The sequence below is a fragment of the Cebidichthys violaceus genome, unplaced genomic scaffold, assembly GCF_023349555.1.
Source record: "Cebidichthys violaceus isolate CVI_PGR_0920_01 unplaced genomic scaffold, fCebVio1.0.p SCAF_32, whole genome shotgun sequence".
Lineage (NCBI taxonomy): Eukaryota > Metazoa > Chordata > Actinopteri > Perciformes > Stichaeidae > Cebidichthys > Cebidichthys violaceus.
In genome coordinates this window covers 1,285,344-1,306,584 of record NW_027176506.1, presented here as the reverse complement: position 1 = coordinate 1,306,584, position 21,241 = coordinate 1,285,344, and the positions used below count along the sequence as shown (strand labels likewise).

Below are 21,241 nucleotides of genomic sequence, written 5' to 3'. Positions count from 1 at the left end.
CTGAAGAAGAAGGAGCTCAGGGAGCAGAGTAGCTCCTCCAAGGAGCTCCTCTCACATCCAGATGATTTCTACCACACAACCACCATCAGCTCCTTTTGATACGCATGTTCCCTTGAAACAAGAAGGCTGAATATGATATCACATTATTACAGCCTGTCTTTCTTCCTCTCAACAATGTGTTGGTCTCTCCATACCTTCTGACTTCCTGTCTGTGGCTCTCAGCTCCAAGCCCATTGGTTCCTGCTGAAGACATGAGTCTTTAAAAACACGTCACAGATATAAAGTTTCATTTAAATCTAGACTTGAGAGCAGGTTTACCAGAGTCCAAGCAGAAACCAAAGACTATCAGGATCAATGTTAATGTGATATATTAGAATAAACATGAAACATTGACTTCTACATTCTGTAGAACGATTCTCAATGTTGACAATCTGTTGCTGTTTGTCCTTTAAAACATAGAATGAGCTTCATGACTTCACTTCAGCCTCCCTTGAGGTTCACATGGCTCTTTATTGTAGTGAGCAACATTTTGTCAACATTTATCTAAAAGATAATCATAATACAAATATGAACAACGTCCCGCTGTGATCAGCCCCTAAAAACTCTTTTATTTGAGATTCAGAATTTTTTACTATTTTGCTCATTGTTGTACTTAATCATTGTAGTTAATTGTCTAATTAAGGATTTTTGATATTTTATAAGAATGCTATAATGAAGGATTTTGCTTGCTTTTTATAATTAGTGTTTTACTTAAATCAAATGCATTTTGCTTAGTTTTGTAATGAAGGATTTTACTTATTTCATTAGAATTTCGCTTATTGTTGTACTTCATTAATGTTGCAATCAAGGTATTTACACTTTTTCATAGTTAAAGGTTTTGCTTATTTCATAGAAACATTGTCATTATGGATTTAGCTTGTCTTTTTATAATCAAGGATTTTGCTCATTTCATAAGAATTTAACAAATGTTTGTACTTCGTAAATTGACTTCATTTTGTAATTAAGGAATTAAAAAAAAGGAATAAAGGATTTGGCTTAAATCATGAGTTTCACTTGATTTTGTAATTAACGAAATTTCCTTTTTCATTAAGATTTTACAATATTATGTAATTAAGGATAAGGACTAAAGATTATTCTTAATAATTGTGTTTTGCTTATTTCATAAGTGTTCTTAATTTTCTAAATGAGGACTTTATTAATTTTATATTATTTATTAAGAAGTTATTCCTGTTTTTAAGTATTTTAATTACTCTTGTGATAAAGGAATTTAATACAAAATATCCTAACTAATCAAACAATGTGAATGAAATATGAACACATACGTAAAACTAAACACACATACTAGTACAGCACAGATTTTGTTAGATGTCAAAAGAAAAGAAGAAGGTATAGTTGATTTGATGAGTGCATTTGAATATTATGTAATGAAAGAGTACAGTGATTATACACAGATTTACACGGACGGTGCGAAGAAACCTGAGACAGGAGCAACAGCAGCTAAAGGAACCAGAATCAACAGAAGAACAACTGATAGTCTCGTTTACACAGTGGAGCTGGTGAATGCTCACTGAGAGGAGTGCTGAGCACAGGGTCCTGTTAGCGTTCTGAAGGAACACAGGTTTTACACGGTATGAATGAAAATGCAGGGATAAGGTTATCCTTTATTTTATTTTATTTTATTTTTAATTTTTTAATTTTTGTTTTGTTTGGGGGTAAAGATTGTAAGTCTATTTTCTGATCCACACTCCGGAGCAGAAGGTGGCGGTAATGCACCAATAAGATGAATGTCAACCGCCGTATAAAAACAAAATAAGAAGAAGAAGAAGAAGAAGAAGAAGAAGAAGAAGAAGAAGAAGAAGGAATTCTCGAGGCGTACCTGAACGCAGCCTTAAGGGGGCGTGTCCATGTGTGTTACTGTTACCGTTAACCGGTGTTACGGTTTAACTAGGGACCCTGTTAACTGGCGACCTTCAGCCGAATGCGTCTGTTGTTGTCGTAGTTACGGCAGCTGTTGTAAATAGGCAGAGAACACGTAGCTGTCCTCGTGAATGCCGCATTGATTAGTTTTGCATTACAGTGTCAAACCTTCTCATTTACAGTCTGGTCAAAACATACCGGATTCCACGTTGGAGAGTCTTTTGAGAAAACGAGTGCACTCGAGTTTGAAACGTCGTGTGTTGTTTGTGTTGAAACAGGAAGAGAGTGCGTTGCTCTTCCTTTGAAATAATAAAGTTGGTAAAAAAACACATAAACGTCTTTGGAGCCTGTTTTGTTCAAACATGTGTCACGTAGGAGAACTATGTAGCACAGTTAAAATAAGACAAATATATATATATATAAATATAAATAAATCATATTTACGGGATTCAAACACATATTGTGTGAGGGGAAAAAAGTCGGTAGTCAGAAGCACTCCCACTACGCCACCATCAACGTAAAGTACCGTCTTGGAGACTAACATCAAAGAACGTACAACACAGTTAGCGGTCGCTCTTCAGAGCAAAGGACACCAGATCAACTTGTGTCCACACTGCGTGTTCACCGTGGAGCACTCTGTCCTGTACTTCAGAGCAGAGCCACATAGTATCACACTATGTAATATGGTGGGCACAGAAGAAGAAACCGAGCCAAGGTTTAGAGAGAGGCCATCGGCTTTCCACACAATATACAGTTTTAAGGACAACCATTCAACCTGGTCAATAAGTTGGACACAAATAGTCCCATCATGTATTACATAGTGTGATGCTATGTGAGTCAAATTAAATGTGATTATGTATTTTACTTATTAAATTCAAATTAACTCAACTGTTTCACATCTGTGTTCTTGGCTGGTTAAATTCTTCATTTTATGACTTTTCTTGTTTGCTCTGATGCGTTATGTCCACATTGTGTAGTTTCACCTCATGACAACATCACAAACATTTGTCTCATTAATTTGCAGCGACACAAAGACGTTTTGAATTGTCCGATTTTAAAAAGGCGCCCATTTGTTTCTGAAACCAGCTATATTCTTAACATGCCTCTGAAGTACAGGACAGAGTGCTCCATGGTAAACACGCAGTGTGGTCACAAGTTGATCTGGTGTCCTCTGCTCTGAAGAGCGACCACTGACTGTGTTGTACGTTGTTTAATTTTAGTCTCCGAAATGGTTCTTTAGGTTGGTGGTGGTCTAGTGGTAGTGCCTCCGACTACCGACATTTTTCCCCTCACACAATATGAGTTTGAATCCCGTAAATATGATTTATTTATATTTCTATACATATATTTGTCTTATTTTAACTGTGCTACATAGTTCTTCTACGTGACACATGTTTGAACAAAACAGGCTCCAAAGACGTTTATGTGTTTTTTTTTACCAACTTTATTATTTCAAAGGAAGAGCAACGCGCTCTCTTCCTGTTTCAACACAAACAACACGCGACGTTTCAAACTCGAGTGGACTCGTTTTCTCAAAAGACTCTCCAACGTGGAATCCGGTCTGTTTTGACCAAAGACTGTAAATGAGAAGGTTTGACACTGTAATGCAAAACTAATCAATGCGGCATTCACGAGGACAGCTACGTGTTCTCTGCCTATTTACAACAGCTGCCGTAACTACGACAACAACAGACGCATTCGGCTGAAGGTCGCCAGTTAACAGGGTCCCTAGTTAAACCGTAACACCGGCGGACCGTTGCAGCAGCTCGTGAGAAACCGTACACTTCACCAACCCACCGGTTCGTTTCCGGTGTTCGGTAAGAGCTCACGTTGAGCGTCTCTGACTAGAAACCTTGAAGCTAGCTTTACTCTGAGAGGAAGCTAACGTTAGCATTAGCCTTCTGTGTGTTTGTAGCTGACGTCACTCTGTTGATCTGGTTCTAGTATCTTATTAAATGGAGTATTTTAGACTAAATTGTTGCCTCAAACGGATACAAAAGAAGCCGAAATAACAACATTATGATGTTTATTAGTAATAAGTCTGAATTAATGCGTAGTCACGTCCGTCCGCAAGAATGGTGTGGATCGCTCAGTGCTAGGCTACATGCTAACGTTGTACCGTCAACAGTCAAAATAATGCTATCTATGCATAAATAGAGCAGTTACGTCATTATTTGTATACCGTAGATCATTTATGGTGTATTCATATAACTATACACGTAGTAACCTCCGGTCTGTGTACAAATATGAAGTACTATCATAAAACTATCATTAAATACTTTCTCCTCCATTTCTGTTTCAACAACGTCAGTGACGTCAGGAGGAGAAGCTCATCGCTGATTGGCTGTCGCGTCATTGCGTCACGACAGTCTCCCGCTCAAGTATACGTTTTTAACATTTTACGTAAATGACGCAAATTTCACGTCTTTGCGTTCACTTTGTAAGAAATCACGTAAAGTGGACTTTTGTAGTTTTATTAGTACTTTAGGTTAAATTAAAAAAATGATGTCAGAGGATAAAATGACACTAAATAAAATCCTATTCATGAATAAACTGAAAACGTTTGTAGCCACCACTGGAATGTAATTCTACAAATGATATAATAGTACAGGGTTTAAACCCAACGAATGGAGCTGTGACACATGTATCTATAAAGTGAAAGCTGAACAGTTGTGAGCTCTAGAATGAAGCATCAGGATCTCCTGGGTTCTAAAGAGGAACATGTTGTGTGTCCACTGACAGACGGAGAGGAAGTGATGACGTCTGCAGCTGCTCTGATATGGAGGACTAAAAGTGCCAAAATGAAATAAATAAATACACCATTAAATAATTACTTAAATGTGTCATTAAATAATTAAAATACCAATTATTTCAATATTTATATTTACATTTCACGATTTACATTTACATTTCACGATTTACATTTACATTTCATGGTCCTTTGTTGCAGTGCTTCATGAATTGTCAAACTGTCAAACTCGCCCATCAAAGTTGGTAGGCGGATCCTAACGCCTGATTGGTTACCCTGCGCATCAAGTCAAGACAAATCAATTCCAGATAATGGATCGATGCAGAGCTACTTCCAATACACTGGGTGGCGCTGTTCGCCTCTACGTTGGTTTAGATAACTATTAAACTAAACTTTACCGCCAAGTCGGTCCTGCTAACCCCAAACGTTGAGACCGCCAGGACAAAATGTCTAAAAGTTGCCCGGAGCTGCTGCGAGAAGCAACTAATTTAATAGAAGATGCTCTGAGCAAAACTCCTCCGGCTCCGGCGGCTCAGTCGCAGCAGAACCCTGCCGCTTCATCGCGTACACCTGTCCAAGGTAAGCTAAGTAATTTCATGTTAGCCGGGTGTGCTACTAATCACAGCAAGGGCTAGCTTGATTCGTGGCAGCGTCAGCTAGTAGTGGCACTTCCCGGTTGGGGCAACTGTTGCTGTTATCGACATTTGTTTTTATTTTTTATTTCATAAAACAGTCGTCAGTGTTGTATTTGACGCGCTGGAAGTAGCATTTCCATTACGTGATTTCTGCATTCATCTGCAAGGTTTTCTTAATTAATCTCTCAACCGCTGCCGGTGTCTGAGGCAATGCTGTTTGTGCAACAATTAAATCCACATACAGTATTTGTTATGTTTTTTGTGTCTTTGTATATGCCCTCTTGCTATATCTGTCTGTGTGAAGAGGGTGGTGAGATATGTTTTGCATTTCATGTTGTGTTTTTATCTTTAAAAGTTTTTCTTTGAAACTTGACAATTAGAAAGCAATTAATGTGCATGTGTTCCAACTGAATCCAAATCCAAATCCATTAGTTTTAGAACAATGCCTTTAAACACCACTACACTAAGGAGGGAGGTAGAGCTATATATGTCCTAAATGATACAAAAGACCAAGGCTTTTACTAAGCTTAATGTCTAGATTTTCAATATAGACAATCGAAACATTACAGTAAAATTACATTAATGGACATAATCGGAGTGATCATGAACAAGAATCTATTGAAACTGTAATATAACCTCTTTAGGAACTGTTTATGTGACAGAATGTCCAAATATGAGGACATTATTATCAAAATGTCATTTCAGCTGACTTTGCCTTCAATTATCTCAAAGCTTGTACAGTAAAATGTCATGAAATTAGACATGGGCATAGTAGAGGACCTCATGAACAACAATGCAGTGAAAGTGTAATATAACCTCTTATAGATTTGATTTTATAACATGTCAAATATGGGGAAATCATGAATATGAATTCCATTTGAACTAACTTTGCCTTTAATTATCTCAAAGATGGTACAGTAAAATCTCATGAAATTAGACATGGACATAGTAGAGGACCTCATGAACAACAATCCAGTGAAAGTGTAATATAACCTTTTATAGATTTGATTTTATAACATGTCAAATATGGGGAAATTATTAATATCAAAATGTCATTTCAGCTGACTTTGTTTTTAATTATCTCAAAGATTGTACAGTAAAATGTCATGAAATTAGACATGGGCATAGTAGAGGACCTCATGAACAACAATGCAGTGAAAGTGTAATATAACCTCTTATGCATTTGATTTTATAACCTGTCAAATATGGGGAATTTATTAATATGAATGCCATTTGAGCTAACTTTACCCTTAATTTTCTCAAATTACATTACATTTGACATGGACATATATGGGGTCATCATGAACAGAACTCCAATGGAAACTTTACCTAACCAATGAAGGAAATGTTTTTATTACAGATCAAAGATTATTATTAGGTAATATTATAATTTTCGAACCCTTTTTCAATTAAAGACAGTACAGCAGTGTAACTTCAGATTTTATTATTGTTGGATTTCACATAATGTACAAAATGGTTATTTTTTAACAAACTGGGCAATTTATTGATAAAATATAGGTCTATTTCCGGGCTTTTTGGGCTATCTAAGCACCCGTACCGTAGCGCCACGAATAGACGAGCATTACATTTCAAACGCCGGCTGACGTGACCGACTTTCCGCGGATGCCGGCTCACTTGACCGCAGTGCCCTTTCTCACTAATGAATGACTCGGGACAAAGGTGTGAGTTAAATTAGATCTAATCGAAAATGTTTTTGGAGGCGGTAGGCTCATTATGCTTCGTGTGTAATACGTTCATTGTTAATGGTGGAGTATAAAACTAGCCAGCTTGAGTATAAAACTAGTTTTATACTCAAGCTGGCTTGAGCATCCCAAGATAGAAGTTGAGGCATTGAGCTGTGACGTTTATCTGTATCTTTGTTGCAGCCGAGGTTGCAAGGCTCTTTGCGCCATATAACGGTGGATCCAGAAGGAATATGACGAGAAGACGAGCTCAAGTCCTAATTAGCCAAAGAAGCTACACACACACTGTCTGTTGTTTGGCTGACCACAAGGCGAATGTAGTCCCAAGCGTATTGGTTAGAGCGGACCTTCTTTCTTCAGGATTGGAGAGCAAAAAGTGACATTTTCAGGTCAGTGCTAAACTAGGCAGTTACCAAAACCCAAAAAAGTTTCTACTGCCTGTGGCTCGTTGAAATTATTTGCAGTTCTACTCGGCATTTCTTTTTATAGTCATAAATATTGTTAAATGTATATAAATGTTCATATTTGACTCAAACTTAATTGCTTTTCATAGTGTGAATAATATGCCTAGTTATCACAGGCTTATTTGCTTAGTTTTAGGTGAGTCAATATGAGTTATGGTTTATTTTTATTTTTTTCTCCAGGGAATGACAATGATCCCATGGTCATAACAAATAAATTGATGGAAGTGTTTCCAAAGCTCCAAGAAGGGGGAGGCTTCGAATTTTTAAAAATTGTTGGATCTACACGCAGTCGACATCTGACATTGATTCAGTGTCCCAGCACTGGATACACAATTGGCCATCTGAAGGATCCATCGACGATGATTGGACAAGCTACAATTTACATAAGGCCACTTCAGCAGGATCAACAGGTAATACCTTTGGTGGTTTGATTATTACACCCTTGGATATGTCATTAATGGACAACAACATTGATTTTTAATGCATTATTATTTTTTGAGCAGTGTCAGTTTATTAAAAAATAACCCTTTAATGCCATTTTGGGAATATGAACTCATATTTTAAATGATAAAAACACAAAAGATGTCATGAGTTCGATTGCCAAGCAATAGTCAGAAATGCTACAGAAAAAGGCCTCAATAAAACAGTATGGAATGGAGCACTGGAATTTTAAAATTTGATAAAAAACTGAAAACCTTTGAAAGTTTTGTCTCACTACAATTAACACAGGCAAAATTATCTTTTTTTTTGTTTTGTTTTTTTGTTTTTTTTAAATTGAAAAGTACATAAAATGTACCAAGGGGAGCACAAGGGTTAATACATAATCAAAACAAAGCTTACTGGTGACTTTTAATCATTAATTAAAAGCCTTTTTTGTTGTTGTTAGGACAGCTCACGTCCTCCCTCTGGTCCAGTCATCCCCTGCATCACTTGTAAAACGGAAGTTCCCTTTTCGGAGATGAGGCTGCACAGAGTGAGCTGCAATGGGTATGTACCTCCTAAAGCAATGTAAGGGTAGCATATTCTTTCTTTTTTTTTGGAAAATGTCTCTCTTAGAGTGTTGTGCACACAAGTAAGGGAGTATGACCATAATTTTAATTTTGTTAACTTCAAGGACACTGGTGCAGGAATCAGAAAGAGAAGAGGGAGGTCAAAGTGAACAAAATGATACTGAGACAACTGTAGTCAGTGACAGTCCAGTGAGGCCTGGAGCATCAGCTGAGGGTGCAGTAGTACCAGCAGTGATGGTCAACGAGCAGTTGGATTACAACGAAGCAGACACTGGTTTGTGTCATCACAATAGAGTTGCTATAGGTTATATATTCTAACTGTTAATGTATTTAGATTTTGTTCAGAATGCTGTTTTTATGTCAGCTCAGCTTTGTGACAGATTGTGAAGATGTTGGGTCTCACGTTTTGTCTGTGACATGGACAGAATTTTCCTCCTTTTCTGTAAACTCAGAGGATATCTGTATCTGCAGGTAACATGCCAACTCACAACATGTTCTCTGAAATAGATAACTTTATTGTTGTTGTTTGTTTAGAATGGAAGCTTATTAAAGAACCAGCTCAAGCTGCCAAAGCTTTCAAAGAGGAGCTGCTAAAGGAACATGAAACAGGGAAACCACTTAGAATGAAGATGGATGTAAGGGACTCTGAAGAGGACAGGGAACGGGATCTGCTTTCATTCTACAAACAGCAGCAAGAATGGGCATGTCCACTTCATTGCACTCTTGCTGGTAAGTAACATAAAGTTTGTAAAATAAATGTATCAGTAAAGTTTTGTACCACTCAAGTATCTTATATGGAATTGTTAAATGGGAGAATGGAATCCCTTTCTTGCTTGTTAAATGTTACCTAATCCAGTTACCTGTATTAGTCAGCGACTGTTTTTCCACTGTGTTATTATCAGTATTTTATTTCAGGTGATGTTGCTGTCGGAGAGGGAGTGATGCGCTACTTCATGACAACAGTGATATCCAAACTCCAGTTTGGATTCAGTCTAGACCTTGGTAAGTCTCTTACTATTTTGAAGGTTAATATGATGCACTTTTAAAAATGGTTTAAGTGGTTAATTGTTGTGACTTTATCCCCTGCTCTCTTGGTACTTTACAGGAGGAATGGGCCGAACACTGCTATTTGAGGGTGAACCTGACCATCTTGTTCCAGCAGCATCAGAGGCACTCATTGAAAGCAACCTCTTCCAGGTTGCAGGAAGGATGTTGACCCACAGCTTTCTGCATGACGGTCCCCATGTCACAGGATTAAGTCCTGCTGTAATTCATGTACTGTTCAATGGGGACCCTGAAATGGCAACTGTTGTTACAGAAGACTGCCCTGATCTGCACATCAGGAGTATCATAAAACTGGTATGTATCATAAAAGAAACTTTGTCTTGCAAAAATTATTGTTTGGGCAAATATAATAACTTGTATGGTCTCGATTCTAGCTTGAACAAGATGAACTTACACCGGAACAGAAGGACACAGTTTCAGATCTTTCCATGTCTTGGGATCTTCCGGCAGTCACCAAAACAAATCGGAGATGGCTTCATAACAAACTTCTACTCCATGCAGTGAGTTTCTGCTGGTTAAGTGACAGAATTCATTGCTGTAGTTATTGAAATTATATAGTTATAATTATAAGTGTTGTGAACCCTGGCTTGTTATGTTAGCACTGGCAGAGATGGAAAAGGTCAAATTTGAGTGGTGAAATTCATGCTATGAATACTTAATGATATTTAATCTTTGCCCATAGCCATGGGCTAATATAAAGTTATTCAAAACCACCATTTAATGTATATACAGTTTAACTGCTACAACATTTCTCACTCCTGCAAATGTTGATAGGACAGTGGCATATTTAAGAAAACCCCAATTTCACAAATGTTGACACAGGAAAAAAGATCATAAAAAACAAAATGTAATCCTTTACAAAAAAAAAATCACACTACAGTACATTGAGAGCACCTTAACAACACGTGTCTGGTTATGTGAATTTGCTTTTTGATAACCTACTGTGAAAAGCTGATACAGTCAAGAGTTCACCACTGTTAATTTCTTTCATTTACAGTTTTTAAACATTCGAGCAACAGCAGAACGGTGTTGTCAAGTGTGCATGAAGCACCCCATATTCTCAATCACAGGCAAACTGGGACTGTAGACAGGACAACTAGCACTATCTTTAACTTGTTATCCAGGTAGAATGTGATTTGTTGCAAAATGAAGGGAAATCCCAGGAAAACACACATCTAAATAGCGGCATACATTATTTTATGTGTAAATGTCTTGTAAAGGGTTGATATATTCTGTATTAGAATTTGAATGGATTTTATAAAGTACTTTATTGTGCTTTTATGAACATATTCCCTACTGTGCCAACTTTTGTAAAATTTGAGTTGAGGATTTGGGCTGTAATATGGGTCGGGTCTGTCTCTTAGGTCATTGGGAGGACCATGCGCCAAATTAAACAGTTGAGAAAGGGACTGAAAGATGTGAAGGTATGGCCCCTGCTGACATCTAGGTCAGATGTTGTCCCACTTCTTTTCCCCAGAATGGCTGAAATGCAGTTCACACTCCGGGTAAGTCAGTAATTTAGTTATATTTGTGACTTAATTTGATGAGTTGCGTGTATTTTCCATTTACCAAGAATGTGATCTGCATATTCCTTCACCAAAATAAGTTCTCCCTTTTTAAAATAATTACAATTTTTGTGTTCTTTAAGATGCTCCTACAAAAAATCACATGGCCAGCTGAGGACAGTGACGATGAAGACTTTGACTTACAGTCCACGTGCCGCATCACTGGCTTTCTAAGGATGTTCATTGAAACGGGTATAAACACCTTATTTGGCTAATGTATTGCTCTCTTTACAAATGCTTCTATGTCTCGTGGATACATTTTTTTTTTTTTTTTTTTTTTTTTTATGACTTTTAGCTTCATCAGGTACCCTGGCCCAGCTGCTGACATTCTGGGTTGGCTGGGAGATGCTTCCTCCTGAACTGAGAGTGGAGAGTTCTGGGGGAACCCTTCCTACATCCTCCACATGCTTCGAAACACTAAAGCTGCCAGCTCATTTCAAAACCTACATGGACTTTGAAAGAGCACTTGTCTCTGCCATTAATAGTGCACAGACTGGATTTGGACTTGTTTGAGTTTTCTCAGACAGATGTCATTGCATGCACTGTTCAGTAGGTCAGGTCAATTGACACGAGTTCAGTGTCTTTGAAAACATTAACACATTGTGCAGTAGTTGACTTTTGTTTTATTTTACATATTTTTTCCATTTACTGAACCAAACAGTTCTGCACCTTCAATGTAAACAGTACAGCATTCAGGTTTTCATTCTGTGGACAATGAGACAGGAAGTTTTTTTTAAAAGGAAAGCAAACTTTTTCAGTTTATCCTTGCTTGTTCTAACACGCTAAATAAAAGCATGGGTTGGACATCAGTCTGCTATGATTCTTGATAAAACTTGCACAGTCTCTACATATAATCTAAGTGCATCGGTTACAGAAACTCCTGGAGCTGGCAAAATGGCAACCTCTTCATCTGAGAGCTCACGGGCCAGCTGAACCTCGGGGACTGACACAGTGCCTCCATGAAGACTGTGAGGTCCGTTCCAGTCGATCCCATACTCAGGAACCTGAATGGAGGACAAGCATGATCAATCTTGTACTTAAAACTAGTTTGACATGTCATTACACAAGGTAGTTAAGATTGTTATTTTTGGTCACCAAGTCGGTGAGAAATTAAATGTTGCCTATTCAATTCAGTTTTGTAAAATAATACAGTTGTGCATAGTATGCACTGTAGAAACTACAGCACAGAGGTTGATCTTTGAAAGCTCAGGAGACTTTGAAGAGACTATAACCTGTTTCATTTAAAGTAGCACATTTAGCACAATATTTTGTCCCATAATTCCTTTGGGGAAACAGACAGTTAAAGTGTTTAAAGTTGATCATTCTTTAACCTCAGTAGGATCATCCATAGGTCCTTGCTCTCTGTATCTTCTCCGGAGTTGCTGTGGTGACTGATTCCTTTCAGTCCTCAGACCATGAAAGTTCCAAGCATCTCGGAAGGAGTCGAGGCTTTGCTGAATTAGTGGAAGGAAGATCCGGTGCAGTGCGAAAAGATGGACTTCATTGTCTGGATTCACACACTCACTAGCTACTTATTTTGAGGAAATAGTAAAAGACATGATGTGTGTTAGACAGTAAACTATTACAGAACCACCACAGCCTCAAAAATGTACTGTAGTGTCAGACATTGTCCCTCTATTATATAAAAGATCCCACATGCTCGAACTTTACACTGTTGACTTGTATCGTCAGAACACACGACACACACTTTTCTATGATTATATTATACCCTTTACAGTGGGGGTGGGGGCACATCCGGATGCTGAGAACATTACTGTCAGTTATTGTTCCACCTCTATTAAATAGGAGGCTAAAAATCACAGGACATGTCTGTTCTGATGATACAAGTCAGCGGTCCTGAAATGTGTTTCTCTTCTATAATATACATTCTGCATCTCAGGGGCGACGTCTTTTCACAAGCGGGCTTCCTTAACCTTTCAAAAGGGCGGAGCTCCGCATTAAAAATAAATGTAAATAATGCCCATATTATTATACTCACTTGGAACACGCACACCTCTTGCATTCAGATGACCACGCATTAGCTTGTAGCCAGTGTTTGGATGTCTTCTGTGAATTTCACTCACAATACGGTCTAACTCCTCATCATTCACAGCTGAATAGAGGTCTGTCTTTCTGCACAAACAAAAACATCAAGTAATGTTACCTTAAACGTAATATCCTTTCTGAGGGGATGAGACCGGCAATTCATAAACTGAAAAATCATGAATTTAGTCCAAATACCTTAAACCGTTTTGTTTCATACGCCTCCTGATGGTCCTCTTTGACACTCCGAAAATCGCTGCAATTTGGCCAGCGGGTAATCCACAAAGAACTTGATGCTCCAGAACTGCACTCGGTATGTCATACGCCAAACGCCCCGGTTCCCTTGTGTGTTGGGCCTGGTGCACCCTGGTACCAGAGAAGCGGTGGACTACTTCTTCTAAATTTGCAGTCACTCTGTGGTCAATATCTTGGTCGGAAAGTGCGGAAATAACTCCAAGAACTTCAATAAGTTCCTCTGCTTTACTCGCTACATGCTCTGGGTCAGCAGATCCTGCTTCCACATCCTCTGCTAACTCTAAAACTTCTCTCACCAACTCCCTAGAAAGTTCATGAAGATCCTCCATTTTTTCTATCCAGGTGCTCTACTTCAGACCAAAGCAATGGATCAGACTAGATTAGCGTTAGCCCCACCCACTGACTTTGATGGGCGAGTTTGACAGTTTGACGATTCATGAAGCACTGCAACACAGGACCATGAAATGTAAATGTAAATCATGAAATGTAAATGTAAATCGTGAAATGTAAATGTCAATATTGAAATAATTGGTATTTTAATTATTTAATTACACATTTAAGTAATTATTTGATGGTGTATTTATTTATTTCATTTTGGCACTTTTAGTCCTCCATACTCTGAGAGACTGAAGACGTTTCTGTGTTTGTCTCCGTGGATCCTGGTTCCTGAGACGTCCTTCAGGAAACACAGACAGAAAGTCGACTGAGCGCCGGCCGTGACGTCACCATGACGACGACGACGACGACGCTTCAACCGTGAGGTCAGAAAGAGACGGTCTGTTTTCAGAGAGTCGGTTTGGAGAAGAAGAGTCGATCTGTTGATCAGAGACTAAACGTCTTGAGGACAAACAGCTGCCGAGTCTTTGTTCAACTTTACACATCTGGAGACGTGTCGGCATGTAACGCAGTACTTTTATTAGTACTGGACAAATCTGAGGTACTTGTACTTTACTTCATGCTGCTTTCTACTTCCACTCCATTTATCGGACAGTTTTAGTCACTTTACAGACTTATATAGTTATAAATACACACACACACACACACACACACACACATATACATATACATACACACACTATAGTTTATAAAATATGTTGAGTCATGAATTAATCCCTCAGTTAATAAAAGTACAGCTGAAAATATTAGTCAATTCATTCATTTACAGAAACAAATATTTGAAACAATTTTGATGGTTGAAGTAAATTTTGCTAAATGTTAATAATTTATTAGTAATAATATTAATGTTTATTAGTAATACTAATTATTGATTCCAAAGATTTATTATATTTTATTATAAATAATTAATAATAGTTATGTGAAACAAAAACTAGAATATAATCATAAATATACGAGAATATGGAGAGAAAATTTCAAAAGTAAATTTTTAAGAAGTGATTATTAATTAGTTTTAATGAACAAAACATTGATCAGTAAAATCCTGTTTTTACATTAATAATAATAATCTAATGATTTAATATATATCAGAGTACAACAGTTTACTGATTATACTGACGTACTTTTACTGGAGGAGTATTTCTCCTGTAACAGTATTTGTACTGTGGTATTAGTACTTTTACTGAAGTATAGTTTATTTAATAAATCATCTTTCATAGAACAACATCACAAAGAGCTTCACAAGAATAAAAACATGAATATCAGAAACATTAAAAGATAAAGAACAGACTTTAATAATAAACAGTGAATCTCAGCAGGAGGCCTCACAGTCTGAACACTTCTCCTCTGGTCATGAGGGAGGATGAAGAGGCTGTTGGTTCTTCCTCTCTAACGCTCTCAGCCTCATAGAAGTCTTCTCCTTCCTCTCCTTCCTCTGCTTCTTCTGCTTCCTCTCCTTCCTCTGCTTCTTCTGCTTCCTCTCCTTCCTCTGCTTCCTCTGCTTCCTCTCCTTCCTCTGCTTCCTCTCCTTCCTCTGCTTCCTCTGCTTCCTCTCCTTCCTCTGCTTCCTCTCCTCCAGCTCCCGCTTAAAGAACGGAGACGCTGCAAAGTCCTCAAAGGACATGCGGGCGTCTTTGAGGACTTCACCTGCGTACGTCTTAAAGACTTTAGTGGAGCAGTAGAAGTTCTTCACTGTTGGAGTCTGATAGAAGAAGTGAGGGTAACCTTACCGCAGGCTAAACACTTCCTCCTCCTCTTCATCCTCTTGTTCTTGTTCTTCTGGTGATGCTGCTGCTGCTTCTCCAGGATCTCTGCCACACTCTTCTCCACTGTAACCCGGCTCAGAGGAGCCACATGTGGAGGGTTGAGGGTTACAGGAGGACCTTCTCTGGGCTGGAGGTTGAGCTGGTGTTTCTTAATTTGGTCAGATGTTTGACATATCTCCAGATGTGTTGGCATGTGGTCAGGTGAAACGGACCGTTGGGGTCGGTGCACGTCCTCTGGACCGTGGCAGCGTAGTCTTCATCGTGCTGGAGCTCCGTGGTGCTTCACCGGCAGCTCTCATGGCCTCTGTCCACCGGTCCTGGTCCAGGACCTGGACTATCTCTCCTGTCTTGATGGGTCCGGTGCGAGTGGCCCGAGGAGAGGAGGATATGGGCAGCGGTGCTATAGATAAATAAAATATAGATAAAGCACATGTTTATTATATTGTTTTTTGCCAAACTTCAGAGGAATTCTATGTTCTAGTACAGTTATATAGTTTGGCATATATTAGTTCTCTTTTATATTTGACAATGGTTTTTACAATTTCACGCACTGGCTTAATGATTATTGTTACTGACCAACATATTCAGATGATTGTCTGATGTTATGTGTTTTACGTGTACGGCTGGTTTTAACTGTGACGTCTGTTTGAGGGACGGTAGGTCTTTGAATGACCCGTATCATCAAAGACGGGCTCTCTGGTTCACCTGTGGCAGACGATGGTATCAAGGGTGGCTGGAACTTGGAAACTGCGTCAGACCACTGCTGGGAGGACAGGATCGGCACCGCTGCAGCTGGAGCTTCCCTCACAGAGCCGCTGGTCTCCTGAAATACAGCATCAAATACAGGGATTCAGTCAGTCTGCGCGTCGGCCTGTCAGTAACTGACACAGACCGATTCATCTGGATTGCCTTACGGTCTGTACCCTCTCCAGTAGCGGGGGAGTGATGCTAAGTCTCCATGGCGACAGCAGCTGCCATGTCCGTCTGTGCCTTGTTCTCGTCCCAGTTGAGAAGAACGGGACGACGGCCAGGCTCCACATAGTGAAGTCCAAACCTCTCCCCCGTGTCTCTGTTGGTTATCTGCACAGTGGGATATTTTTGCCTCTGCAGACAAAATGTTCAGCTCTGCTGCCAACAGGGGGTCGAACACGACTGGCAGCTCAACACCAGGCGGCTTCAGGTCAACAAGCCTCTGAAAGTTCCAGCGCGCCACCCCTGTCATGGCCTGGGCCTGGAATAGTTCACAGGACCCCCGGTTCCCTGTCACCCTCTGGGCTTGGTGGAAGTGGAAGCCCTCCTGCTGAGCAGTGCCTCTCACAGGGATCCAAAGAGGTACAGCAGCTCCCTCGCCCTTGTTGTAATTGAGCTGCAAGGTTCCACCATACCTGTAGAGGGTTCCCTCCCCCACCTCAGGGTCGCTCAGGCAGCCTCTCAAGATGTGGACTTGCTGAATCCTCCACATTTTTAACAGGGAGGCTTTGAAGAGGAGCAGGTCCTCAGCATCTTTTACCAGGTAGAAGTGGTGGAGGACATCTTCTACTCTCTGCAGCAGCTCTCTGGGCTGTGGCACCTTTGTCCTGCAGTGCTCTCTTGTGCTGCTTGGTGGGATTAGCAGGAGAGATGCTGCAGAAGGTGTACACCTCTTTGAGCTTCTGGAGATCAGCCCGGTCCACCACAAGGAAGACTGCAGAGAGGAACTGTCAAAAAGAGCTGTAGAAGCTGTGGTGCTGTGAGACACACTCCCTGGTGAAGCGCCGCATACGATGGAACAAGTCTAACTTCATAGTTATGTCCTTGTTATATTTGGTCCTTGAGGCGCTGGTGTTGGCCAGGTTTCCAGAGGTCGCCTCTGCCACAATTGCCTCTGAGGTCCTCCAGCAGTCCCACAAAACGTGTTCCTGAGCTCCAGGGGGCAGGACCTTGAAGGCAGCACAGCAGTCCCTAAAACATAGGAAATAGATTCACAGCTGAAAACATCTCATCATTTATTTTGTACAACTTCAGGCTAGTTATCTTTATGCTGCAAATAAACTGAACTCAGTGGATCATCTTCTGCTACACCAACAGCTGATGCACATACATACACATACATACATATTTTATACCTGCTCATCCAACACTTCATTTGACACAAATGATTGTTTGCAAGACACCCCCCCTCCCCCCCCCCCCCGCTCGCAAATGTGATGGACGCTATGAGCAAACACATGCATGCATAACAATATCTCAGTTTGATGACTTTTCAGTGTGCAGTATTTTTGAAACCTCTCCAAATGCATACACACACACACACCCACACACACACACACACACATACAGAGCGTACACACTGCCACAGGGCTAACAGCTGTAAAGCAAATCATCAGTTTACCTGGCAGAACAATCAAGCACTCAAACACATATCGCCACACATAAGAGTTCAGCTTTCCTTCTCGACAGTTACGTCATCACCTAGAGGCCTCAACATCTGTTTCTCACATATCAAATACAGACTGTGTGCATGTTTATGTATATGCGGAGTTCTGACTGTCTTTTTCCAAACAGCTGGCAAACAGAGATGAGGCAAATCCACGTTAAAGCACTTTTGGTCACACAGCCTTCCACTCACTGTAATGGTTGGTTCTAATAATCCCTGTGTCTGTCCACGGCTAATCTTGCTTCAAACAAGACAAGCTGGGAAAGGTGGTGGAGAGGAGGACTCTGAAGAAATTATTTTCCATATTGGATAACCTGGACCACCCTCTCCACCACCTACTGCAGAGACAGACTGATTCAGCTCTGCTGTCACAAGGACAGGTACAGGAGAACATCCCTGCCATCTGATATAACACTGTACAATAAATCACCTCTGATCAGATCTAGAGATGCACCGATCCGATATCAATATCTGTATCGGTCCCGATATAGGAAAAAATTCTAGATCGGGTATCGGTCACAATGTGACCGATCCATAAAGGCAAATCTATTCAGTCCAATTATATGCGTTGTGCTCTGCGTAACGTAATGCGCTAGCGAACTGGCCGCATAGATTGTTTTCAAAATGGAGCGAGCAAAAGGATCAGCCATCTGGAACTTTTTCACACTACCTCAGCCAACACATTCGACAGCTACCTGCAATACGTGCGCAGCGATGGTTCCAAGGGGTGGCACTAAAACTTCAAGTTATAACACAACCAACTTAACCACCTGGAACCACGCTACGACATGGTAAGCCGAAAATATTTGTCGGAGACGGCGCTACCTGAACTGCACGGTAAAGTGTGCAAACACATATTGAAGGAGATAAAAGATGTCAAATCGATAAGTTTCACGACAGACATCTGGAGCTCCGACGTTTCCCCTGTGTCACTTTTAAGTTTAACAGCACACTGGCTGGATGAAACTTTTGTGCCACACAGTGCAATATTAAATGCAACAAACTTTCGTGGGTCACACACCAGCGAAGCGATAGCAGCTAGCCTGAAGGAAATGTTTGACAAGTGGCAAATTCCGTTGAGCAAAATCCACGTGATTCTGAGGGACAACGCCAGCAACACGAGAAAAGCGATGGACAACCTGGGGGCGCGTAGCGTCGGCTGCGTTGCACATACAATGCAGCTGGTTGTCAACGAGGGACTTCTGTCACAGCGTGCGGTCAGAATTTTTTTTTTTTTAAATCAATTCAGCACTGTTTTTCTCTATTAGATCGGTATCAGATCGGTATCGGCCGATACTAAACCTCAGATATCTGTACCGGTATCGGAAGTGAAAAACGTGGATCGGTGCATCCCTAATCAGATCATCCTTCACATGACTACAACACCACTACACTGCTGTTGGTTGATCTTTGCACTACTGTTTTTTACCTAGTTAGTTCATTTAACACTATTCTATTTCATTGTATATACTGTGTATTTTTGTTATTTTCTTTTCTTATATTCTTATATTGAATATGTTCTACTCTGTTATTTGATTGTATATATTGTGCATTTTTCATACTTAATATTTTTACTCTGTTACTTTGTTTGCTGAAGTATATCTTGGACATTTCCCCCTGGGGGATGAATAAAGTATCTATCTATCTATCTATCTATCTATCTATCTATCTATCTATCTATCTATCTATCTATCTATCTATCAAACTGCTGCACCAAACTGCATAATATTGTGAGTATATTTATGACTGCATGCTTAAGGTCCTCTTGCGTTTGCAGTGAGTCAGAATTTCTCAAAGTAGCAAACTAGTGTAGTAATAATGATCATTGTATTTATATAGGCCTTTTTCAAAGTGCTTTTCAGATTAAAAGAATTACGGAACAAAAATTTGAGCCAGAGGATCGAACCACCGACCCTCTGATTGAAAGGTGACCCTGCTCTCCACTTAACCACAGTCACCCACTACTCTTTACAGGTTTACCTTACTGGTTGGTTGGGAACACAAGTAAGACACAGTTGGAGAGTTTCCTCAGTTTTATAGTTTTGCCTCTTAGCAGCTGCTATGCAGCAAGCGATAGTCTTTCTGAGCCTTTTTATTGGGCATAAACCTTGCGTTTACAAGCGCTTTTGTCAAAAACATAGGTGCATCTGAGATGCAAGTTTACACAAAGTTATCTCAATTTTGGTGTGTTTAATCAAACATTACAGCAGTGGTTGATGCAGACATGCCTGGTGAACATCTGCAGTCTACTGAGTGCACCTTTCTAGTTGTAAATCAAAAGGTCTAAAAAGATCATTGTTGTGAGATTCTTGTGTTGGGTAAGTCAACATTGTCATTTTGACACTGATAACTGGTACTCAGTCAACAGCAGCGATGGGGCAGTTGAAAACAGTTTCTTATCGCTCCCTGAGGATCCAGATGCGTTGAGAGAGGAGCTGTTTTCCTGCAGACAGGCAAATCGCATTCAAGGTGACACCAACTTTCTTAAGTTTGTAACTTTTCTTAAAGTTGAATCTAATAAACAAGCTGTCAAAACACACACAGACAATTGACAAGCCCTTGGAGCAGCTTTACTTCTTCGTCCTCATGTTGGACTGAGGGCCGACTGGACACTACTGTGACTCACTAATGCCTGTTTCTATGTGATTTATGGTTATATTTTAAAGGGAACACTTGCTGTCAAGTCTTCTATAAATGAATTCTGTTTGGGGACTCAAATAGACTGAATTGTCAGCATGACCATAAATACTCCCTCTTCACATTCTGGGGCTGTAAAATCATCCCAGCATCTCAGCTGAGACTAAAAAAGCACTGATCCACAGTGTTTGACGCCTATAGGGATGACGCTGTATTTCCAGACAGGCCTGTTTTCAACACCTGCATTCAACTGAAGTAGGTGTGGAGCTGCAGGAGTAAAATGGAGGAACAGCCCACTGACGTCAGTCCAGCTGCCGGGCTTGTCTACCCTTCCAATTGTGAAGTACTGATTGTGTACTGCCAGAGGTGTAAGTGACAAAATGGAATATGATGAGCCACAGAGGAGAGGTGAGCTTCCATACCTGAGTTACCTGAGTAACTTGAAACACCTGGATTTTCTGCCTCAGGGACATGTGCAGTGATACAGGCTTCTCAACACAAATAACATTATTGGAACTATGACATTTTTTTGTTTTTCAACATATGGTAATCTTTTTAATGAAATGCATTGATATTTTCAGTCCGTACGTAATGCAATGTCATCAAAGGAATGAATGCTCTAA

At 39.9% G+C, this 21,241-nt stretch overlaps 1 protein-coding gene and 1 long non-coding RNA gene across 6 annotated transcripts; one reads left to right on the top strand and one right to left on the bottom strand.

The window, feature by feature from the left end:
- Positions 1 to 3,557: 3,557 nt before the first annotated feature.
- LOC137882512 (G2/M phase-specific E3 ubiquitin-protein ligase-like) lies at positions 3,558 to 12,607 on the top strand. 5 transcript variants are annotated; one of them, XM_068724854.1, is made up of 13 exons: positions 4,833 to 5,245; positions 7,188 to 7,393; positions 7,649 to 7,878; positions 8,355 to 8,455; positions 8,583 to 8,752; positions 9,013 to 9,207; positions 9,394 to 9,480; positions 9,584 to 9,837; positions 9,918 to 10,043; positions 10,908 to 11,048; positions 11,192 to 11,300; positions 11,983 to 12,081; positions 12,514 to 12,607. In XM_068724854.1, exons 3-12 carry the CDS (start codon positions 7,666 to 7,668, stop codon positions 12,039 to 12,041), a joined length of 1,455 nt encoding a protein of 484 aa, XP_068580955.1. In that variant the 5' UTR covers positions 4,833 to 5,245; positions 7,188 to 7,393; positions 7,649 to 7,665; the 3' UTR covers positions 12,042 to 12,081; positions 12,514 to 12,607. The 5 variants fall into 5 exon arrangements, with proteins under 5 accessions (XP_068580954.1, XP_068580955.1, XP_068580953.1 ...); XM_068724853.1 differs by lacking the exons at positions 4,833 to 5,245; positions 11,983 to 12,081; positions 12,514 to 12,607 and adding exons at positions 3,558 to 3,734; positions 11,404 to 11,905; XM_068724852.1 differs by lacking the exons at positions 11,983 to 12,081; positions 12,514 to 12,607 and adding an exon at positions 11,404 to 11,905 and having other exon boundaries at positions 4,837 to 5,245.
- Positions 12,553 to 13,487, bottom strand: LOC137882513 (uncharacterized). Its single transcript, XR_011103959.1, has 3 exons — positions 13,350 to 13,487; positions 13,108 to 13,241; positions 12,553 to 12,636 (listed from the first exon to the last, which is right to left on the bottom strand). It is a non-coding gene; the product is annotated as an uncharacterized lncRNA (long non-coding RNA).
- Positions 13,488 to 21,241: the final 7,754 nt, after the last annotated feature.

Excerpts from the sequence above, each read along its gene's own strand:
- LOC137882512 (XM_068724853.1), top strand. The coding sequence starts at position 7,666 with ATGGTCATAACAAATAAATTGATGGAAGTGTTTCCAAAGCTCCAAGAA. Across the intron at positions 9,838-9,917 it reads TCAGGAGTATCATAAAACTG|CTTGAACAAGATGAACTTAC; the intron begins GTATGTATCATA and ends TCTCGATTCTAG. Across the intron at positions 11,049-11,191 it reads AAATGCAGTTCACACTCCGG|ATGCTCCTACAAAAAATCAC; the intron begins GTAAGTCAGTAA and ends GTGTTCTTTAAG.